This window comes from Lontra canadensis, unplaced genomic scaffold (assembly GCF_010015895.1).
Source record: "Lontra canadensis isolate GAN:19392208 unplaced genomic scaffold, GSC_riverotter_1.0 scaffold25, whole genome shotgun sequence".
NCBI classification, from domain to species: domain Eukaryota; kingdom Metazoa; phylum Chordata; class Mammalia; order Carnivora; family Mustelidae; genus Lontra; species Lontra canadensis.
This window is the reverse complement of record NW_022631019.1, coordinates 16,338,252-16,358,955: the sequence shown is the minus strand read 5'-3', so window position 1 is coordinate 16,358,955 and position 20,704 is coordinate 16,338,252. Positions and strand designations below refer to the sequence as shown.

The following is a 20,704-nucleotide window of genomic DNA, read 5'->3' as shown; positions in this document are numbered from 1 at the left end:
TAGGTTTTTTTTTTCTTTTTTTGGATTCTTAGTAGCTAAGCTGTCCCTGCCGGAGGGGGTGAAAATGCTGCTTCCTGCAGGGCCTGGGGCTTCCTGGGCCTGGGACCAGCTGGCCTGGCTCAGGCTATAGGACACCTGGCTCCTTTAAGGCGCTTGAGGGCCCAGCAAGGGGTAGAGCAGCTTCCCTGGCATCAGCCTCGGCTCAGGCCATCCAAGAGCACTGCTTGAGCACCTACTGTGTGCCAGGCTGGGGAAATAGCAGAGATTAAGGCAAACTCTCCACCCTGGAGGAACAGGCCCTGGGAAGGGATCCATTCACTTATTCCTTCAACCAATATTATCAAGCATATCTTTGGAGCCGGGCAGGGAGCTGGGGAGACAGTGAACGGGACAGATGTGGCGCCTGGCCTCTCTGAACACACTGCCTAGAGCAAGGGACAAGCAAGGACACAAGCAATCATAAACCAGCTGGGGGAGGCTGGCTAGGGGTTTGCAGTCCCGTGGACTCACCAGAGTGGGGCTGAGCTGGCAGTGAAGAGAGGGAGGGTGGGACTGGTCTTCAGAAGGTAGAGGTCCCGCCAGGGCGGCCAGAACTGCTTCTGTCTCTTCCTCTCAGCCTTGGGGGAGAGCCTTCCTACCCATTTCTAGCTCCTTACCCACAATCAAAGCACTTCCTGTAGTCATTCACACTTTAGTCCGAATGCGATCCCAATGACACCTTTCCCAGGGGCCCTTGCAGCCTCAGTGGCTGTTTGGTGCCTCATGACGCAGGTAGGAAAAGTCTCCAGTCACAGAGAGAGTTTCCTGGACCTCTGCTGTTGACCAGCTCTGTCCAACCCCGGGCCCCTACCCTGAGCAGGCCCCGTGTTCAAAGGTACGGGCTTCACCTAGCTCACAGGTGTAGCTCTTGCCCGCCGTGCAGCAGGCAGGGCAGATGGGAGGAAGGGAAACTGCCCTCTGCTAGGGCCAGGAGCCATGCTGGGCACTGAACCTGCCTTTTCTTCTTAGCCTGTGAAGCCCCCAGTTAAGACAGGCTATCTCCTTTAGACTTGGCATGGGAGGAAACTGAGGGTCAGAGAGGTAAGAGGTCTGCCCAAGGTCACATGGCTGGTTCTGGATGGAGCTGGGATCCAAACCTAAGGCTTCTCACTCCCTGTCCAATGCTCCTCTACAACACCAGCGCTTTCCAACCCCGGTCCCCAGGTCTTAGAGAGCCCTGAGGGGGTAACGGGGGTCTGATTTAAAAGTGCAAAAAGAAATCACTCTCTCCCCATACCAATGGCATCCAGACAAATGAAAACAAGTGTTTTAGCTGGAATCGGAGCTCTACTCCCATCCTGGACAGAAGCTCTCTTGAGCGGTTTTAAATCTTGGCTTCAGAATGGGTGAAGCTTTTCGGGAAACCAATTCTTCAGAACCTCAGGCCCACTGAAATCAAGAGGAAGGAGGGTCTCGGTGAGGAAAGGGCCGTGACCACTGGCTTCCATTGGATTGCTGGCCCGGTGCCCCAGACCAGAAAAGCACGACTCAGAGAGATCAAGGAACCTGCCTGAGGTCCCACAGCTGAGGATGACCAGAGTCAGAATTGAGCCAGGCAGCCCGACTCCGAGGCCAGTGCTCTCTCTGCGTCCAGTCTCGTGGGATGGTAGAACCCCAGGGCCCAGGGAGGTGGGGGTGGGGAGCGCACCCCGGAGCACATGGGTACCTTCTCATAGTACTGTAGCTCGTAGTCCAGGATGACACCGTTGGGCTGGTCAGGCTGGGACCACGACAGGGTGATGCTGTCCACAGTGCGGCTCACCTGATGCATGATGGACACGGCCGATGGAGCTGGAACAGAGGTCAGAGGTCAGGGGTCAGGGGCCGCTGGAGAGGGTGCAGCCTCCGGTCCCACTTTCGAGGTGCCCAGGCAGAGAGAGTTGGAGGATCAGAGAGGGGAGGCCACACAGCCTGCCTGGGGGGCTGATGGGGGCCAGAGGGACTTGGGGAGGACCGTGCCTGCTGCTTTCATGAAACACCTGCAGATTTCAGACCCAGACCATGCTGGCCATCCCAGGGGAGCTCAAGCCACACCAGGTGAGAGACAGATGCCCTCGGCCCTTCTCTGGCCTGGCCCAAAGCAGCTGCATGAAAGGTGTTCATCCTCTCTTGGAGCTTACAGCCTGCTGGGCTAGGGAACTCACAGACCCAACACACGATGATGGGGCTCCAGAAGAGGGGAGCAGAGAGGGTGGGAGATTCCCTCCTTCCTTCTGCAAACGTACACCGAGTACCTACTACGTGCCAGGGATCTAGCACTGAATAAAAATGATTGCCAAAAATAAATTTATAAAAATAAACTCATAGCTCCTATGGAAAACAGTTTGGCAGCTCCTTCAAGAGTTAAACATAGAATTACCACATGACCCAGCATTGGCACTCCTAATTTTATATCCCCAAGAACTGAAAACAGGTACTCCAACCAATAGTCATACATGAATGTTGATAGCAGCACTATTCGCAATAGCCAAACGGTGGGAACAGCTGAGGCATTCATCCACGGATAAATGGGCACACAAATCATGGTATACACATACCAGAGACTCTTATTTAGCCATAAAAGTAAACCAAGTACTGACATACGCTCCACTGTAGATGAATTTCAAAAACACGCAGAGTGGAAGACAGACACGGAGCTCATACATTTGATGAGTCCATTCGTATGAGATACTCAGAATAGGTTAAATCCACAGACAGCAAGCAGCTGGCGGTTGCCAGGGCTGAAGATAGGGAGGAACGGAGAATGTTCTGGGCCTAGATAGAGGAGATGGTCGCCCAGCACTGCGAATGCACTAAATGCCACTGGATCGTACACTTTAAAATGGTTAATCCTACGTACATTGTACCTTGGCAAAACCCCTCCCTCCCTCCCCCTCATGCTGCTAGTACCATCATGGAGGTTAAAGGAAGGGGACAGGAAGTCAGGGGTGGCCTGTTTCATGCTAGGAGGACTCTTAGAAATAATGTAGTCCCGTCCCTTCATTTTACTGATGTGGAGGCTGAGGTCCGGGGAGGGCATGTGAGCTGCCCAAGTTTGCACGATGAGTTCATGACACATGGCCTTTTTCTGGATTCTTCAGTTTGTATTTCACCTGATCCTGTGTTTCTGGCCTCCTTTTCAAGGGGAATGAACCCATGCAAGGCACCTACTACGTGTCACCCACAGCCCGGGGCCCTTCGCACCTGTTTCCTGAGCTGACCGTTGGGGAGGGGGGCAGTATATTAAGACATTAAAGCTCAGAGGAGCAAGGGGCTTCCTGAGATCACACAGCCCCCACATCCTCAGTGGGGGAGCTGGGATTTGAACCCAGGTCTGAGGGGGGCAGGGCTTGTCCCTTGCATTGGATGGGGCAGGGGTAGACTCCTGATGCGGTCCCTCCCCATGGTGTGACTGCAGTGAGCCCCCTTGCCTCTCTGGCCCAAGGTGTTCATGGTCTCAGGAGCCGCTGAGGACTCAGCAGGGAGAAGGGAGCACCTCCTGCAGTCTCTCGTGGCTCGTGGGCAAGTCTGTGACAAGCAGGTGCCCTGTCTCGGCCCACACAGGGGTATCTGCAGGTTGAGACGGACACTTACCCTCCTCATCCAAAGCTGGCTTCCCAAGTATGGATGTGAGCGTGGAGCAGGGGTGGGTAGGAGCCCATCGGGACTTGAAGCCTGGCAATGACTCACCTCTTCCCTGCTCTGTTTCTGTCCCTTCAGCTCAGGGTGGAGGGAACGTTATGTTGCTTAGAAGATCCAGGTTCTGCTTCCTGGTCTGATGCTCACTGACTGTGTGACTTTGGACAAGCCGTCTCCCACCTCTGGACCCGGTTTCATCCTCTGCACCATAGACAGAGGTCTTGCGGCTCCAGTGCTCCCTGCTTGTCCCTCCTGGACAGTCTGCAGCCTGGAGCTGGGTCAGCCCAGGGGCCAGCATGAGCCTGAGCAGGTCCAGCTTCCCTCTATCACCGCAAGTACCCAGACACCCGAGATAGGGTGGCAGCACCAGCAAGAAGGACTTGGTCCTGGTGTCCCTGACAAGCCTCTGTTTCTTCTGCACCCGAAGGAGCGCTGTCTGGTTCTTGGCTTGGCTCCTGGCCCTGCCTCTTGGGAAGATCAGGCCCCGCTCCCTGCAGTTCCCTCCTCCAACAGGGAGACTCTGTCTTCTTTACTGCCTCCCAGAGAATCAAGAGACCCCAATGTGAGCAAAGGGGCCCCACTGACCATTGTTTATTGAGCACCTACTACGTGCTGGGCACTAAGCTATTTCCTGGACATACATTAATTAACCCATTTAATTCCCACTACATCCTTGAAAGCAGACCTCCTCCAGCCCATTTTGCAGATGGGAAAGCCGAGTATCAAGGAAAGTATCTTGTCTGAGGCTACAGAGAGAGTAAGTGGCAGCACAAACGATACATTCTCACCAGAAGCCTGGGGACGGGAGGTGACATTCCTTGGGCTCCATGAAGTCACCGGAAGGACTTTTGGGGCTGTGCATACATGCTTAGCAGTAACCGTGAGAAAGCCACCAACCTAACACTGACTGAGCCTTTCCTCTGTGCCCAGTGCTGTCTGGGCTCTTTACACCTATTAACATGGGTGTCACAGAGAATTCTCACAATGGCTCCGTTAGCTGGGGGCTCCTAACATCATCGGTTTATAGATGGGGAAGCTGAGGCTTGGAGCCGTTCAGTAACCTGCTCAAGGGTTGTGTAGCAAGGTCGTGTGGGGCCGGACTTGAACCCGGCCGCTCAGGTTCTTCACGAGCATTGTGCCCGCCTCCGGGGAAATGCCCCCCGGGATCAGTGAGTGAGGTTAACTACTACAGCCCAGAGGAGGGGCTGTCCGAGAGCTCCGTGACTCAGTTTCCTCATCTGTGAAATGAGCCTGAGGGTAACTTTTCCCGAGGGCTGTTGGGGGGAGCAGATGTGGGAACTCGTGTCCATTACTCAGTGGGGCATCTGCTGGGTCGGAAGCGTTTGCCTGTGTCACTGGGTCCTCACCACTGTGCACTGAGCAGCTGGCCCGTGGCACCTCCTTCAGTCCTCTCAACAGCAATGCAGGATGGGGGTTAATGGCCACAATTTTCAGAGGAGGAGACTAGGCTCAGAGAAGCATGGTGACTTCCCCAAGATCACACAGCTCGTGAGGTGCTGAGCTGGGCCTAGAGCCAGGTTATCTGGCCCCAGCCAGGCTCCCAGCCGGCCCTCAGGACAGTCCCTGCCGCTGTCCCCTCATGCTGTGACCCCGTCTCCAGCCCAGACCCATTTCTCCCTCCAGAGATGAGCACTCGGTTCTTCCAGATTGCCGGAGGCCCCTGGTCCTCTGTGAGCCCAGGCTGTCCACCCCCACCCCCAACCCTGTCCAAAGCGGACCTTTCTCTGGCAAGGCTGTTATGAGCATGAAAGGAGAAATACATATAAAAACTTGGCCATGGTACCTGGCACCATCGGGAGGGAGATCTTACTAAAAACATTTCAGGGAGTGCCTGGTTGTCTTACTCGGTGGAGGATGTGACTCTCGATCTCGGGCTCATGCGTTTGAGTCCCACACTGGGCATAGAATTTACTCAGAAAAAAAAAAAAAAAAAGAAAATGTCGAGCGGGGAGGGGCGCCTGTGTGGCTCACTTGGTTGCTGTTAGAACCACACACCAAAAAATGGCAATTACATGAAAGGAGGGAGGTGTGAACTAACTTTACTGCGGTAATCATTTTACAAAATACACATTTATTCAGACATCACATTGTATACCTTAAACTTTCATGTTATTTGTCAATAGTATCTCAATAAGGCTGGAAAAAGTATTTCAGTTCACAGAGTGGCTATGAGGCCAGCATGACCATGACATTCTGGGGCTCAAGAGAGGAACCTCTCAGGTCCCTGCCTTCCAGGGGCTCAGGCTCTAACGGAAGAAAGCACATTTGTTTCACCCAATGATTGGCTCTCCAGGTTTGAGCTCCCGGGTCCAAGCCCCAGGGTCAGGACTTAGCCAAAGTGATCCAGGCCTAAGAAGGGGCCATGCCCTTCCCTTCACTTCTCTCCCTGTGATTTCACCTCCCAACCGTGAAGAAAAGTGGCAGAACGTGTCCCTAAAGATTAGTGCACTTTGCGAACTTGAGAGGGCCTAGGGAGATAACCAGGAGCCTTTGTTAAAACTCACTTTGCTGGGGCGCCTGGGTGGCTCAGTGGGTTAAAGCCTCTGCCTTCAGCTCAGGTCACAATCCCAGGGTTTTGGGATCGAGCCCCACATCAGACTCTCTGCTCTGCGGGGAGCCTGCTTCCTCCTCTTCTCTGCCTGCCTCTCTGCCTGCTTGTGATCTCTGTCTGTCCAATAAATAAAATCTTTAAAAAAAAAACCCAAAAAACAAAAACAAAAAAACAAAAAACAAAACTCACTTTGCTGGGTTCGCCAGCCCCAAGTCCCGAGATTCTGATTCAGTAGGGCTGGGTCTGAGGATCTGTAGTTCTAATAAGCTCCAGGGGGTTGCTGACGTTCCTGATGTGTGGACCACACTTTGAGGAGGAGTGGATCCAGGACCAGAGAAGGAAGGTGACTCGTCCAAGGTCCCACGGCAGCTAGGGGCTGACTCTTAGAGCCTACACCTGCTGAATCTTGGTCAGGTATATTTTCCACCCCCCACACGGCTTCTCACAGCCTGGCTCCCGCAGAGACTGGCCCTCTCATCTGCCCAGGCGGAACTTCTGGAGCCTGCGGTGGGGGTACAAGAAGTTATAGGGGAGGTGTTGGGCTGAGCCTGCCCAGGAGTCTGCCCTGTCCTGAAGGCCCTCGGGAGCCACAGAAGGACTGCAGTAGGTAACGTCCCCCCTCAGATAAAAACTTGTCATCTTGACAGCATCTGTGTGCTCCATGATGCCCTGCAGAAAACCAAAACAAAGGCCAACCCCTAACACCTACTTGTTCACTCTGTGCCAGGCGCTTTTCCAGACGCTTTACATACTGAACTCCTTTGACACTCATATGGACCCCATGAGGCGGGTATTATTATTATACCCATTTTACAGATGAGGAAATGGAGGCACTGAAGTGAAGTGACTTGCCAGTGTCACACAGTTACAGGCAGTGGAGCTGGGATTTGAACCCTGGCCCACTCAAGTCCAACGCATCCTTCCCTTTGTTGGCTGCAGCTGATACAGGCTGAGCAGGGAGGTCTGGAAACCAGTGGACATCAGAGGGCCTCTGAGGACACTCTGGTCCAGCTCCCATCCTGTTGCTGCAAACGCACTCTGCCTGGCTCCCGCTGACTCACCTCGTCCACCGCCACCCAGTCCGCCTCGGCTCCAGGAGCTCAGCTGTTGGTGGGGGCAGGACCCACACAGCCATGGGGGTCTGGGCTCGGTGGGCTTAGCTGTCAGGCTTGGGTTACAGGCAGCTCACCCGGGCTCTGATCCCATAAGCCCCGTAACCCTGGGCGTGGCAAGGAGGCGGCATTTGCTGGGAAGATGATCAAGGCGGGCCCGTGGGGGCCAAGCAGGGCTGGCCTTTCTCCTGGAATCCGGGGGGATTAATGCAGGAGAAAAGGGAACAGCTGCATGTTCTCCCATCCCTCTTGCCGTCCACCGCCCACCCTGGGGTATCAGGTTTCCCTGTAAGTTGGTCTGCAGGGAATTCTGCTATTTTCAATTACCAGCCGGGCACGCCGGCAGGGGGCTGGGGTCAGTGGTGCCCCGTGACCCCTGCGAGGAGATGGAACCCCAGGGAGCAAGTACAAAAGAGGCTTGTGGCTGAGAGGGGAAGGGGAGGCCGGCTTCGCTGGAGCAGGTGGTCAGGGGCCCTGTAGCCGCCAGCGAGCCCAGGGAGAGTGTCCAGTCCCTTCATTAGCCGAGACTTGGGGAAGTAGCCTTCCGGATGTGCCTCCGTTTCCCCCTCTGGGCATGAAGGGGTTGAATGAGGAGGGACTAGGACGAGGGACGAGGAGACATTGACAGGCAGGAAGACAGGAGGCCCGTGACCCTGACCGCCTCTAGAGGGTGTGGGTTTGGGCTCTGCTCAGCTTTGTCTCCACAGCCCTGAGCTCCAAGGCAGGAAGGAGACCCCCAAGAGTACTTGGCCTTTACCCTTTCATGAGTCAGAGGACCCCAGGAGCTTGGAAGAGGAGGAAGAAGTCGCTGGGTGTTGGCAGTGTGAGTCCCCCACCTCAAGGCCCAGTCTCAGATCCTGCTGCCTCTGTGACAATGTCACTGCTGTTGACAGCCCGCCGTGACTTCCCACTGCCCCCTGAATAACACCCAGACACTCCACATGGCCTCTGGGCCCACCTGCCTGCCACCCAACACCTCCGCACGTGCCCTTCCTCTCCTAAGCACTGTCCCCACTGGCCATCCTTCTGTTCCCAGTCACACCAAGGTCATCATTCTCTGCTCAAGGCCTTGGCCCCACGGTCTTTCTGCCCAGACGCCCCTTCCTCACCAGATCTCTATGGCCCCCTCGGAGAGCCCTTCCTGACCACCCACCCCCTCCTGTCACCTGCCGTCCCACAGCGGCTTTCTTGGCTTTGCAGTGTCAACAGCGACCTGAACTCTCTTGTTCAATCCCTTATCCCTGGTGCCTGGCACAGTGTGGCAGTGTGTGGCTCAGAGTAAGGACTTATTCATATTACTGGAGGAAGGAAGGAGAGAAAGAAGGGCAGGTTCTCTCCTTTTCTAGCACCTTCGGAACCTGGCTGAGTCACTGACCTTGGGGGCTGGAACGTGGAGCAGCGGCTTCAGGCAGGAGCCGGGGGAAGGCAGGGCAGCTTGTGTGATGGGCACTAACCATTCACTCTCCCTCAACCCTGAGCCCACCTGTGATGTGACCTGCTGTGGAGGCCTGGAGCCTCTCGCCGACCAGCCGGCCCCCCGACACCACAACCCTGCATCCCAACCACGCTTGAATGCTCCAGGATCTACAACACGAGCACTTCGCCCGCGACAAGACTCCTGACCTTTCCGGTTGATAACAGGGTCGCTGTTTTGACTGTTAGCAATGCAGTAAACTCCTGACGATCCAGCTGCAATTCTGATCCAGCTGCAACCTGATCCTAACTGTCACAACAGAATTTCCACAAATACAATGCTTCCAGAAAATGGGCTTTGTTTCTTTCTGATTGGACCAAACATTTGTGCTGCTTGGGTGGAAAAAAAAGGAAAAGCTGGTTTCACGGTGGCACTTTGCTACGAAGAAAAGGAGTTCTGTGGCCCAGAAAGGTAGAGAAACACAGAGTGTTCTAGACCCCTGCTTGGGAGAACCACCCTGTGCCCTCCTTTGTTCAAGGCTCTGAGAAGTCCTGCAGGGGAGAGACCCAGTTAACCTCGAAGCTGAGGTCTCATTTGGCTTCAGAAACCCTTTTTCATATAATAGTTATTAATGTCTTTTGGAAGTAGCAAGTAGTTGTGGAACAATTTTTTTTTTTTTTTTGTGGGGAAAACCCCTAAAGCAACAGAAGTCAGGTCTAGGAGATACTGTCTTTTTCCTTGAACCCGAGAAAAGTTCCTATCTCGGGTGGCTGTTCATCTGCTCATTCATTCATCCCTTGATTCGGCTTAGATTGAATGGCACCTTCCAGAGGCTGTGCAATCAGATGGAGTGAGGTTAATCACGTCTGTTTCACAGACGAGGAAAGCGAGAGTCAGGTCAAGTTTCCTGCCTGAGGAACCTCAGCTCACGGGCGGGATTGGGACCCAGGTCTGCCTGACTCTACAGCCTGGGTTGGTTCGTTGTCCCTGATTACTTGGTCTGAACCATGCATATGATCAGAGCAGGTTAAGGTCAGGCCCTGGGCTTGGTACGACAGATACATCCAATAGCCCACCTGCCCGTGGAATGCTGGACGGCCTTGATCTTACCTGTGGCTGCTGGATGGGACCCAGTCCTACCCCAGCACCTGGACTAGCAAGATGGTAAGAACCTGAGCTTCGGATCAGGTAGCCCAGGCAACATATCTCACCCTTCAGTGCCTCAGTTTCTCCTGTATAGAATAGGGACAGGGCATGGATGTTGGAAGGTTAAATGAAAACCTGCAGGTCAAATGCTTAGCATAGGCTTCAGTCCAGAGTCAGGGCTGGGGGACGTCTGCCATATGGAGCTGTCTGGGCTGCTCAGAATCTTTTGAATCTTTTTTTTTTTTTTTTCATTTTACTTATTTATCTTAAGTGATCTCTGCATCCAATGTGGGGCTTGAACTCACGACCCTGAGATCAAGAATCGCACTCTGACTGAGCCGGCTGGGCATCCCTGGGCACCTCAGACCCATAAGCAGTACTGTGAGTAGCCGAGTGGTGGTGGTGGTGGTGGTGGTGGAAGGAGAAGACACAGGATCCAGGGTTCAGATCCCAGCTCTCCATGCCCTGGCGACCGTGTGACCACGGGCACTTTCCTCTCTCAGCCTTTTCTTCTCACCTGTAACACGGGATGTGGCAGACACGACTTTCTGCCTGCCCACATACCCATTCTTTCTCACATTAACAAAATCTTGGTTTTTAGCTGGGCACATTAGGCCCAATAATAGACTACATTTTCCCCAAACTCTCTGGTAGCTACAAGTGGCCATGTGACAAGAGGACTGCCAATGAGATATAAAGGTAACGTAATATGTGGGATTTCTAGGAAGTCTCTCTTAAGGCAAAGAACTTCTCACGCTCCTTCTTCCATCCTGCTGCCTGGGACATGGATGTGATAGCTGGAGCTCTCCCAGCCATTTTGGTCCATAAGGACAAGAAGCTGTGTACAGGGGAGCCTGGATCCCTGATGATTCCACGGAGGTGCCCAAACTCCCACCTTCTGACATCCTTGACATAGAAGAAAAATAAGCTTCCATTTTGTCTAAGCCACTACGGTAGACTGATTGAATTATTAATCACTCCCTTGTACCTTCACTCTTTGCCCTATAACTTGTGTCATCCTGCCCCCCAGCTCTGGGTTTAGCCACGTGATTGGCCTTGGCCAATGGGATATTGGCAAACATGATCTGAGCGGAGGCTGGACAAGCCCTTGTGCACGTCTGCTGGCTGTCTCGTTCCCTGTGGTTGCCACAAGGACACGGCTAGGCTGACCTAGAGATACACAGAACAAAGTTTTTGCCCTATTGGTCCCAGCCAGGCCCATTCTGACCATCCGACAGCAGCCAACCCCAAATATGCAACAAAGCCCTGAAAATATCCAAAGATCTGCTGAGTGACCCAGAGTCGATGGGAGTGCAAACCCATGAATGCATCCCCCACCAGGACCCACTCGGCCGATCCAGGGACCATGTGATAGAAAAATTCTTCTTGCTTTTCTGCTGTTGATGTCGTGGTTGATTGTCCAACAGCATTACTGGGGCAGCTGCTCTCTGTTATCTTTCTTCCAGTTCTATGCAGCCAAACTCAATCTTAACTGAGACTCTAGGCCGGCAGTGACTTCCCCGCAGAAAGCTGGGAGGGATCAAAGAGGCTGGTGCGTGTGGAGGGCTTGGCCTGGGGAGGAAAGTGCCCTCTTCCTCTCTCTTCATTTCTCCTAGCCTGGGTCTCACCGGGGGCTCTCTTGGCCTATCCCCTTCTGATCCTCTTGGCCTCCAGGGAGAGAAGTAGGTGAGTACACGCTCCTGCGAGTTCTACAGACTGAGCCACTGTATACCTGCCCCCCAGGAGGGCGGGAGGATCAGAGGAGAATGCGCTGGCAGAAGGGGCTTTGGAAAGTTGAAAGTCTTTCCATGGGAAAGCCATGCGGAGTGGAGTCCTGGACAGGGGCTGCAATGCCTGCCCAGGGCTTTGGAGACTGGCTCTGCCACGATCTGTGTCATTTCGGACAGCCACTTAGGAACCTCTGGGCCTCAGTTTACCTCTTTATGAAAAAGAGAGATTTGTACTCCAGGGCCCCTGACCATGCTAATGAGCTTTAATTTGGCTTATGTTACCTTCTACAACAGGCAGAATAATGCCCCCCTGAGATGTCCACATTCTGATCCCAGAATCTGTGAATATGGGACCTTACACAGCAAAAGGGCTTCACAGATGTGATTAAGGTTATGGTTCTCAAGATGGGGAGATTATCCTGGATTATCAAGGTAGACCCAATATAATCTGCTGAGTCCTTAAAGGAGGAGAAGCTTTCCCAGCCCAGAGTCAGAGACCCAGAGGACTGAAGCGTAGAGAGGGCTTGAACCCCATTGTAGCTTCTGAGACTCAGGAGCCAGGGGTAAGGATTGGAAAGAGGGCCCCGTGGGCCAAGGGCAGTGGCCAGTTGGCAAGGACAGGGGCACTTCACTCCTACCATCCCGTGGCCCTGAGCTCTGCTGACACCTGAACAAGCAAGGAAACGGATCCTCCCTTAGAGCTGTCAGAAAGGAACACCACCTGCCAGCACCATGATTTGGGCCAGTGAGATCCAGACGAGGCTCCTGCCCTGCAGAGCTGGGAGGCAGGAACTGAGGCTCGTGCTAAGTTGCTAAATCTGCAGCATTTGGTTACAGCAGCAAGAGGAAACGAAGACACCTGGTTTCTCTTGAGGCCTGGTGCTGCGTCTCACCCACGAACTACGTGCTGGGTACTCTGTCTCCGTTGTCGCTGATCCCGCCTCCCACTGGCACAGCGGGAAGGACAGATCAGTGCCCATTCCGGAGGCGAGGATCCCGAGGCTGGGAGAAGCAGAGCCTCCCACGCAGCCTGGTCACATAGCAAAGAGGCCCGTGCTGGATGAGGGCTGAGCCCAGCACTGGTGACGCCTTTTTGCCCACACGCCCCACGAGGACAGGACGACAGGGGACCTTCCTAACTAGTCGATCTCTTATTCAGCATGGGTGATGCCAAAGACTGCCTTTGCCAGTGGAGGCTGTGGTTCACGCAGGCCCCATTCACAGCCTCCCTCACCTCTGTAGAAGGCCTGAGTCCGGCCAGCACAGGGCCCCAAGAATGTGGTGCTAGAACTATTCCACCAATGCCTGCCTGGTGCCCGGGGACAAGTCACTTAACTCTCGATGCCTCATTTTCCCTCCCCGTGAGACAGGATAATAGGACCCACCCCATAGCATTGTTGTGAAGGCTCATTGTCAAGGACCGGGGATATTATCTGGCACATAGGAAACACCTGCTACTTGGGGGCCATTGTTATGATTTGGGGGAATACAGAATGATCGCTTTCTGACCGCCGGCATGTACCAGGCAGCCCGGGAGGCACCTTGAGACCTGAGCTCAAAGCCTCCCAGCAGTCCTGCGAGGAGGGGTGGGGACGCTCGTGAGGAGAGGCATTCAGACGTGGGCTAAGTGACTTGTTGAAGGCTGTGTGCCAGTGAGCAGCCAGGCTTGAGTCAAAGCCAGGTTTATTTGCCAGATTCCCAAACCCAGACCCTCCTTGGCCCTGCTGGAACTGGGCAGAGGTGTGGCTGCCCGGAGCTTGCTCTGGGTGAGACCGTGTCTGGTGCAGCCCTGGAGGGCGGCCAAGAGGACTGGGCGAGGCCCCGAGGACAAGCCCCACGTTACTGAAATGCCGCACGTGCCCCCCCACCCCCGCACCCCAGTCTGCGTGGCTGTCTCTGTTTTGTGATTTCGATCTCGGCTTAAATGCTACTTCCTCGGAGAGGAGGGCATTTCTTCTGATGCCCGTTCTGAGGCTTGCTTTCTCCCTCCCAACCCCTGTGTTGTTTGGTTGGTTTGTGTCAAGGACCAGAGACTCTGGACAGACTGAATCCTGGGTCTACCCCTTCCTAGCGAGTGAGCCCAGGCACGTGCTTGACCCCTTCCCACTCCTGTTTCCTCCTCTGTCAAGTGGGGATGTGTGGCCCAGCCTGGCCTCCTTTCTCCAGGGGCCCCTGAGAGGACACAGGAATACGGGGTGGAAAAGCGTCCTGGAATGGCGGAGTGTGGTTCGGAGGTGGCCTGATGGCTTTATGATGTCAGAAGACAGCTCTGGCCCCGGTGAGTGCCAAGGGAGTGTGAGCAAGGCCCAGTCACTTGCCCAAAAGGAATACTTTTTCCTTTTAAGGCAATGAGCTAGATATTTATATATTGAATTTTAGGGTCTGATTAAAACCGACCACTGAATGCATTTGTCTGGAAATCAAGTCCCCAGCTTTGCTTTCCAGCCTGTCGTACCTCTCTACACCCCACCTCATTCCACGCTTCTCTGAGCCCTTCTGCAAATGTTCACTGAGCATTTGCTGTGGTGCGCCCCTGGCCAGGTGCCGGTAAAACCGTGGTAAGTAAGGAAAAGCAGACCCATTGTGTACCACCACATGCCGATGGCGGGGGAGACAGACAGGAAGGACAGGATCAAAGACATAAGGCTAAAATCCCAACCAGGGAGGCTTGAGGGCCATGGTGTGGGGGGTGTGTGACCAAGTGAAGAAGGTCAGTAACGATGAGCTAAGGTCTGAAAAAATGGTGCAGAGAAAAGCAATCCAGGCAGAGGGACCGTGTGTGAAGGCACCTTGTGCTCAGGAAGAACAGCAAGAACTCTCCCTCCAGCCTGCCTCCTGTACTTCCCTCCCCTGGGACACCTTTCTCCCTACATGATTCCATCTGTTTCTTACAAGCGTCTCCATTCTCCAGAGTCAAACTCAAATACTTCTTCTTCCAGGAAGCCTTCCAAGATTTGCCATTCTCCCATTCTCCAGGAAGCAATGATCTCTTCTACTTGTGATCTCTCCCCCCTCCCTTCTACCTCCTTGGGCCCTCATTCATGCCACAGCATTGTAGATGCTGTGTTGTGTCTCATCTTCCCAACCAGGGCATAAAGTGTCAAGGGCAAGAACTGCCTCTTCTCCAGTGTAGACTTACAGTCCCATAGTGCTGGGTTTAAATCCCAAATCCCAGTTGAGAACACTTAGTGGTGGCTCTACCTCTCTGGGCCTCTGTTTCCTCATCTGGTAAAGGGGAATAAGGTGGTGAGGGCATAGTGTGGTTGCATGGTCCCCAGCTGGACTCTGACCATCTGAGAAAGAGTTAGCTTGTCTAGGGGCTTGAAACAAAGAGGAGGGAGAAAGGGTATTTATGACCCAGAAAGCCTCAGGGCTTTGAGGGCATACACAGGTTTAGATCCGAGTTTCCAAAATCTGTCCAATAGTAAGAAACACTTGGGCCCCTCATTAAACATGCAGATGTCCAGGGCCCACTCCTGGAATTCAGATTCCACAGGTCTGGGGTGGGGTCCAGGAACCTATGTTCTGGAGAAGCTCTCACAGGGTTCTGATGCACAGTGTGGTGGAAAAATTGAGGCCCTGAGGGAGGCAGTGCTTTCCATGAGTGTGATGGGTTGGATCAGTTTTCTCGGTTTCACCTCTTAGAACAGGATTATGTACCAACACCCCTTGCCAAGTCACTCTGCAGGGTTCATTTGCTGTGTGTGACTGCGCCACAGGCATTGGAGAGAAGTGTTTGTGTGTCATGGCTTGGCGTGGTTGCTGGCACTCCCAACATTCACCATGACAGAAACAAGCCTGGGTGGCGGCAGGTCCAAGGGGAATGGGAGACATGTGGAACAGACTGAAGCCAACACACATTCTGGAGTCCTGCCCAGCTCAGCGAGCCCTGCTGCAGATTAGCTAAACCTTAGCTGCCCCACAGATGAGTGAGTGAGAAAATAAATATTTATTGTTGTAAACTACTAAGGTTTGGGGTGGTTTTGTTATGCAGCATTACCGTAGTGATAGCTGACTGATACACTGAGGTCCCACAGCAAATGAATGGCAAAGTTGGGATTCAAACTCCGGTCTGAATCCAGTGCTTGTTTTTCGTTGCTTCTGTCTTTCAATCCTGAGGCTCCCCCCACACCCCACACTTTCCTTTCTGGAAGCCCCTCACTTCCACTCTGCCTCATCTTTATTCTCTGGGAACATCCAGCTCTAGAAAGGAAGGCTCCAGCTTGTCAAGCAGCCCAGACTCTACCCCGTGCTGCTAATAAGCTGAGGCTTCTTGAGTAGACAGTTCTACCCCCAGGACTTCTACATGGGTGCAGAAGAGGTCCCTAGAGCCAGAGAAAGAACTCCCACGCCCTGCACCCCCTAGAGCCTGGGAGAGGAGTAGGAAGCCTAGGCTTCCCTACCTCAGGGCCCTGGCAAGCTGGAGAGCCTCCCAGCTGAGGTTTTATAATCTGTTAGGTGTCTTTGCCAACTGTTGGCTTTGGAGGGTTCTCTCGCATTGCCTGCCTTGAGTCAACTCCCTCCGGACCTCACTCTGAGCGGGGGCTTAAACGCACCCACGACCCTGCATGAACAGCAGGCACACGCTCACAACTATGTCCTCTCCGTCACAGCAATACCGCAAACACTCAGGAACAAAACCACACTCCTTCTCGTACACAAACACATGGACAGACAGGGCCACGTTCAGGCACACGAATTCATGCTCCAACACATCCTGTTCCAAGCCCCTCGGCTTCAGACACACCCATGCTCTTGAATGCATTTATAAATAAGAAGCCACATGGCCACAGAACATGCGATCCCAATCATAAACACATGGTCACCCAAACACATACAGTGACACACCCACACATTCTTACGAATGAGCTCACTCACACACACCAACTTGAACATATGCTGGATTGTGCCCAAGCATTGGAATCTGGTAGACCTGGTTAATTCCTGTCCCTTACCCTTCCTGCTTTGTGACTCAACTTTTCTGAGCATCATCTGTAAAATGGGGATATGGATGCCTCCTACTCAAGGAGGCCAGAAGTATGCAATGAGGTTATGTATAGATAGCACCCCTCAACCAGGTAAAGCTGGTTGGCCCCTCTCCTTCCGTGTCTTGTTCACGTGCTTTCTCACTCTCAAAAGACATTTCTTTCTATCAATCCCATAAACATTTCATTGGTCCTTTAAACTTCAGGCCAAATCCTGCTTCCTCCAGGAAGCCTTCCTAGACTTCCATCTCTGGATCCCCTGAGCACTTACGGTGTGGGCCCCACTTGACATCTGAAAGACGAGGTGGGTGGCCCACTCACCCTCTCTCCTGGAGTCTGGCCTCCCTTGGCTCTTCCTTGGACAGGGTCCAGACCATGCCCACAGGAGGGGCTTGCCAAGGGTTGTTGAGTGAATAACTGAGGGGCACACTCCACAGGTACCATGAGGTCCTTGAAAATCTCATGTGGCCCCTGGCTGGGGGTGAGCCTGGGAAGTGTCACAGGAGACCCAGGGGATGGTGGTCTTGCTGGAGAGAAGGGGTCAGAAGCCTAAGAGGTGTGACTGAAGAGGGATGACAGTAGTAGTGAGACCGCAATGTTTGGCAACTTTATTTGCCATGAAGGAAGCAGGGCAGAAGATGGAGGGCAATGTAAGGTCTCAGAAAGGACGAGGAAAGATGAGCTGAGGGAGAAAAGCTTGTCGGAGCGGGACTGGGGTGGGCTGAAGGCTTCCAGAAGGCGCCTATGGAAACTGCTGGATATCTACTGACCATCTCCCCACCGCCACCTGGAGAGGACCACATGGCCCAGTCTCCTTTGTGGCCTGGCAAAGTCACATGACCAGGTTCTTTCCAGGGGATGGTGCACACAAGGGATGGGTTCCACTCCTACTTCCCTGGGTCCTCTCTCTCCCACCCTTCCTGAAGACAGACACACCTGGTGCCTCAGGGTGGCTGACACCAATGGAAGAACCTGGGTCCCTGCGTCTCCAAGTGGATCTGACCTGCCCACAGGCCTGGACTGCTCACCTCTGTCAGAGGGAGCCTTCAACAGTGCACATTCACCAAATGACAGCAATTGCCATGACCACACGCAGCCTCGGAGCCGTGGGAGCCACTCCACAGAGGGGACGGAGGCCCTGACCGGGGCCGGCAGGGTACCCGTTCGGGTTCATGGCCCTGCTCCCCCTTAGCGGGCGTCTGAAGCGCTTACCTGCCTGGTTGGTGGTGATGTTCACGGAGGCGAACTGAGGTGAGAAGGGGCTCTGGTCGGTGACGCCGTTCACGGCCTGGATCTCGAAGGTGTACTGCGTGTGGGCCAGCAGGTCGCTGATGTAGATGCGTGGCTCGGTCAGGCCCAGCTGGCGCGGTGCGTACTGCACGTTGTCCCCACAGCGCGTGCAGGCACCCCGGCCTGAGCCACAGCTCTTGCAGATGATGTTGTAGACCAGGTCCTCGCGGCCCCCTGAGTCGCGGGGCGGGGTCCACTCCAGCATGAGGGAGGTCTCGTTGACGCTGGAGATCACCGCCTGGGGCGCGGAGGGGATGGCTGCGGGTGGGAGAGGTGTCGGTCAGTGGGGGCTGCGGAGGTCCGTTCCCAGGAGATGGCTCTCTGCCCCCTGCCCTGGCTCCAGCCCAGGGCCCCCAAGGCTTCCTTCAAATCCCTTCTCCCCTCCATCTCCCTGTGGGATGCTTCTGGAATATAACTCTCATCATGCTGCACATCTGCTTAACACTCTCCCCCTGGCCTCCAGCCTCCTCGGTGTGTTACAAGGGCTGGTGTTCGTGTGTTGGGGGTCATACCCACCCAAGATCTCTTTCCCCTTCTTTCTTCTAACAAAACCCAATTTTATTCAGGGTGGCAAGATGTCCAGCTAGAAGGCTAATTTCCTAGCCTCCTGTGAGGGAGGGCTGGCCACTGACACACTGTAGAAGTTGTCGGTCAGGACTTTTTCTTAAAAGGAGACCGCTATAAAATGTCCCTTTGTCCCTTTCCTTCTTCCTCTTTCTAGAAGGTGTGTGATGGCCAGAGCTTCAGCAGCAATGTTGGACTATGCAGCAATCCAAAGGGTAGGAACCTCACACGGAGGATGGCAGCCCAGAAAGAGCGAGCCAGGTCCCAGAGAACGCCATAGATTTGCCACAGTCTCCAGGACTGCCTCTCTTTGGAGTTCTGCTACGTGAGAGAATAAAGTCCTATGGTTTAAGCCACTGGGGTCGGCTCTCTGGAGCTTGCAGCTGAATTCAGGTCCTGTCTGTACAGGGGTGGTAAGATCGCCCTCCTCGTCACTCCTTTCTTAGAGAACCTTGGCCTGAGATTCAGGCGGCCGATGCCAGGTTAGAACACTGGGCAGCCTTTTCTGTCACAGACACCACCTGTGTTGGTTCTCCTTCTGCCAAGCCTCCCACTCACCGTCACTTTGTGAATCGAGATCTTGACTTCATCCTCCACGCGACTGGCAGGAGGAGGGATGGAGCCAGATGCCAGCTCCACGGTCGCTGTGTGTTGGCAGCACAAGGACCCCAGGATGGTCCTTTTCCAACCAGTTTTTCATTTCCCCTCCCGCCAGGTGCCTGGCCACTCCCCGAGCAGGAGAGGCTGGCTGGAGCCAGGCCACCGCCCACCCCTTGCTCCGAGCTTTCCGCAGCGGGGCTCGGGACGCAGGGGGCCCTCGCACACTCCCGGGGCCCCGAGCGTACTTGTACACGGCATGTCGAGGGGGTCCAGGTCGGCTCGGTAGTAGCCGTTCCGGCACACACAGTTGGTCGCCCCCTCCGAGGTGGTCCGGCTGTTGATGGGACAGTGAGTGCAGGCCTCGTCTCCCTGGTTGGCCTTGAAGGTTCCAGATGGGCAACCTGGGAGAAAAGACAAGGAGAGTCTGGGGAATCCAGATGAGGAGTCGGGGGCCACAAGGCATGGGGAGACCGTGTGGTCTCTCCGAGGGGCTGCACGGCATCACGGAGGGGCCATGCAGGGCAACTGTTGGGAATTCCCATCTCCTAAGGCTCTTGGGGGTCTCCAGACTCCAACAGGGCAGTCCTATCTGTGCCCAGAAGGTTCCAGGCTGCCTGGTTTCTTGTCTCTGAAGCTGTCTATGGCTTCATCAGGGGCCGCTAACAATCCTTCTTCCCCTTTCCCAGGCTGGCTGTGACACCGCTTCTAAGGTCATTCCTGACTTATTCTGAAGACTCTGAAGAGGTCTGGGGCAGGACCCAGGGCCCAGTCTTGCTCACTGATGGCTGACTTGAGTCCTGATTCTTGTAACTAGATCCCCAGCTTCCAGAGAATCGTGAGGATTACGTTACAGCAGAAAAGTCCTAGCACAGCGCAGGCCACATAGAAACGTGATGGAGTACAGCAGAAAAGAACACTGTCTTTGGAAGTAGACCTGGGTTGGAGCCCCAGCCTGGCCTTGGGCTAGCCGTGGGGCCGTAGACAAGCCGGCTAAACCATGCTTAGAATCAGTTTCCTTATTTGTAAAATTATGATCCTAAGACCGATTTCTGAAGGCCACTGGGGGAATTTGGTCCCGTGTGTAAGGCACATGGCAGGAGGTCTGGCACAGTATAGGGTGCCCAGTGAATAGTGCCTGTTATTACAGAAGGTTGGAGCAATTTATTCCACCAAAGGGAGCCTGCAGTACCAGGGACAGCCTGAGGAGGGAAGTGTTTGCACTTGATGGGGCATTGGGCAATCTGGGCTGTTCCAGGGGCTTTGGCCTTCTTCCCTGCTCTGGTGGGATGCTCAGGATGTGGGTTCAGGCCCTGCAGCTCAGGGCTTAGGTTCTACAAACAATGACCAGACCTGTGTGCAAATCCACACTACCCTAGCCCTGGGCTGGGCATCAGGAGACCCGGGGTCCAGGTCCTGCCCTTTTCCTGGCTTCTGTTTCTTCTGCTTCCTGGGGTTCATCATCCCAGCACTGCTGTGGAGCCTGGGGAGGGGAGATCACGTAAGGGGTAAGCGAGAAGGCAGACAGGGAAGAGTTTTGCAACAGGCAAGTTCCTCGTTGGGGTCAAAAGCAGCTCAAGCGAGTACAGGCTAGGGGCGCTCGCCTGGATCACATTCCAGGCCTGTGTCACCTGTGG

At 54.3% G+C, this 20,704-nt stretch overlaps 1 protein-coding gene across 3 annotated transcripts in view; it reads right to left on the bottom strand.

Moving 5' to 3' along the window:
• EPHB2 (EPH receptor B2) overlaps positions 1–20,704 on the bottom strand; it is a 182,605-nt gene that overhangs the window by 23,606 nt on the left and 138,295 nt on the right. For all 3 annotated transcript variants that reach the window (XM_032863703.1, XM_032863701.1, XM_032863702.1), the window contains exons 4-6: positions 19,316–19,471; positions 17,829–18,164; positions 1,706–1,830 (exon numbers count right to left, since the gene is read on the bottom strand). In XM_032863703.1, coding sequence (XP_032719594.1) covers positions 1,706–1,830; positions 17,829–18,164; positions 19,316–19,471 — 617 coding nt within the window. The remainder of the gene's footprint in view (positions 1–1,705; positions 1,831–17,828; positions 18,165–19,315; positions 19,472–20,704) is intronic.